General features: G+C 46.3%; 1 protein-coding gene across 1 annotated transcript in view; it reads left to right on the top strand.

The window, feature by feature from the left end:
- Positions 1-1711, top strand: part of Ndufa9 (NADH:ubiquinone oxidoreductase subunit A9) — a 29949-nt gene that overhangs the window by 9700 nt on the left and 18538 nt on the right. The window contains 1 exon segment of the mRNA XM_021191145.2: positions 1055-1165. Coding sequence (XP_021046804.1) covers positions 1055-1165 — 111 coding nt within the window.

The raw sequence follows: 1711 nt of genomic DNA, 5'->3' as shown, positions 1-1711 counted from the left end.
CAGTGCTCCACAGGGCGGGAAGCAAGGTTAGTGTGAGGACTCAGCAGTGCTCCCCAGGGCTGGGGAAGCAAGGTTAGTGTGAGGACTCTGCAGTGCTCCCCAGGGCTGGGGAATCAAGGATAGTGTGAGGACTCAGCAGTGCTCCACAGGGTGGGAAGCAAGGTTAGTGTGAGGACTCAGCAGTGCTCCACAGGGAGGGAAGCAAGGTTAGTGTGAGGACTCAGCAGTGCTCCCCAGGGCTGGGGAAGCTCTTTAGAACTTGATGGGGAGGGACTTTTTCTACACCTTGTGTTGAGAAGTCAAATGGTTTTTCTTTGTCCTTCCAGAATTGGTGTACTAGCATTGTGATTTTGATTTGTTTTGTTTTTAATGTTGGGCACTGAACACAGGGCTTTGGCTTTCATAGACATTGTGTTTGATTGGTCTGTCGAAGGGTTTCAAATATGGATAGATCATATCACCTGCCTCCAGATGTTTAAGGTTGTGGGGAGATGTGATAAGAGGTGCACAGGAAACACCAGGAAATCCAGAGCTTGATTCCTGCCAAAGGAGACATGTCTGTGTCACCCACCATGATTACAGGACCCTCTTTCCTTCCCAAGCCTTCTTCTGTAGTCACAGGTTTCTGCCAGACCCACCTAGGCCAAGTGAAGGCTGGGAATGATAGAAAGAGCTAGTGAAATGTTCTTTGCATAGTTCATCTTTTCTTCCTGCAAACTCCACTGGAGTCTGGAATTGACAAGGACCTAAAGTACCCTTGTCTAGGCTCATTAGTGTCTGGGTCGACTCATCAGCATTTCTTCGGCCACAGTGAATTTGTCTTGAGTCATCCTGATAAGGACAACAGAGTTCCTGATGATGACTTTGGGTCTTGGGCGTCAACCCTTGCATGTGTTTATTGAAAAAACTATTAAGCACCAGTTGTATGTTATAAATTATGTTGGATACTGAGCATACAGTTGTTTATCAAACAGACCTGACCCTAGCCTACGTTAAGTTTCTAATCTACCGAGGAAAATGACCCCAGCTCCATGAAGCATTGCAGAGGAGCAAGATGTCCCAAAGGAGCAAGGATAGTGGGGTGGTGCAGCTGAGCAGTACTTGTAGCTAGCAACACTTAATTGCCGACATCAGAGAGCTGAATGAAAGGCACTGTAGAGGTAAAGTGTGGACTGTACTTGCAGAGGATCTGAGTTCCCATTAGATGGCTCACCACTGCCTGTAACTTCTGTTCCAAAGGGGTCTGATACCATCTTCTGACCTCCCTGGGCACTGCACTCATTTGCATAAACCGTGACTCTAGACACACACATATACACAGAAATTTTAAAATAATACTTTTTTTTTTTTTTTAAGGAAAATTGGATGTAAACATAAAGGAAATGTATAGGCTCACATATCTAAAACCAGCACTAGGGAATCTTTGCTATGATTGATACCATCATTTGTCAAGCATATAGCTTGTTTCAGGGACCATTCTCAGGCCTACCTTCCTCCCAGAGTCTCAGGACTGGCTTCCAGCATAGCCAGCCACACATCCAGATATTACATTGGAGAAGAAGACAATAGGAGTGAACTCAGCTTGGCTACTTAAGAATGCACTGAGTCACCTGGATGTCATGGTTGCTGTAAGGGGGCAGGCATGTTGTGTCGAGGAGGAGAGATAGCAATGCTGGCCAGCCCTTGTAGTTAAGCTGTGTGGGTGGGTGGG

This window comes from Mus pahari, chromosome 2 (assembly GCF_900095145.1).
Source record: "Mus pahari chromosome 2, PAHARI_EIJ_v1.1, whole genome shotgun sequence".
In the NCBI taxonomy this organism is placed as follows: domain Eukaryota; kingdom Metazoa; phylum Chordata; class Mammalia; order Rodentia; family Muridae; genus Mus; species Mus pahari.
This window is presented reverse-complemented; position numbering and strand designations above follow the sequence as displayed.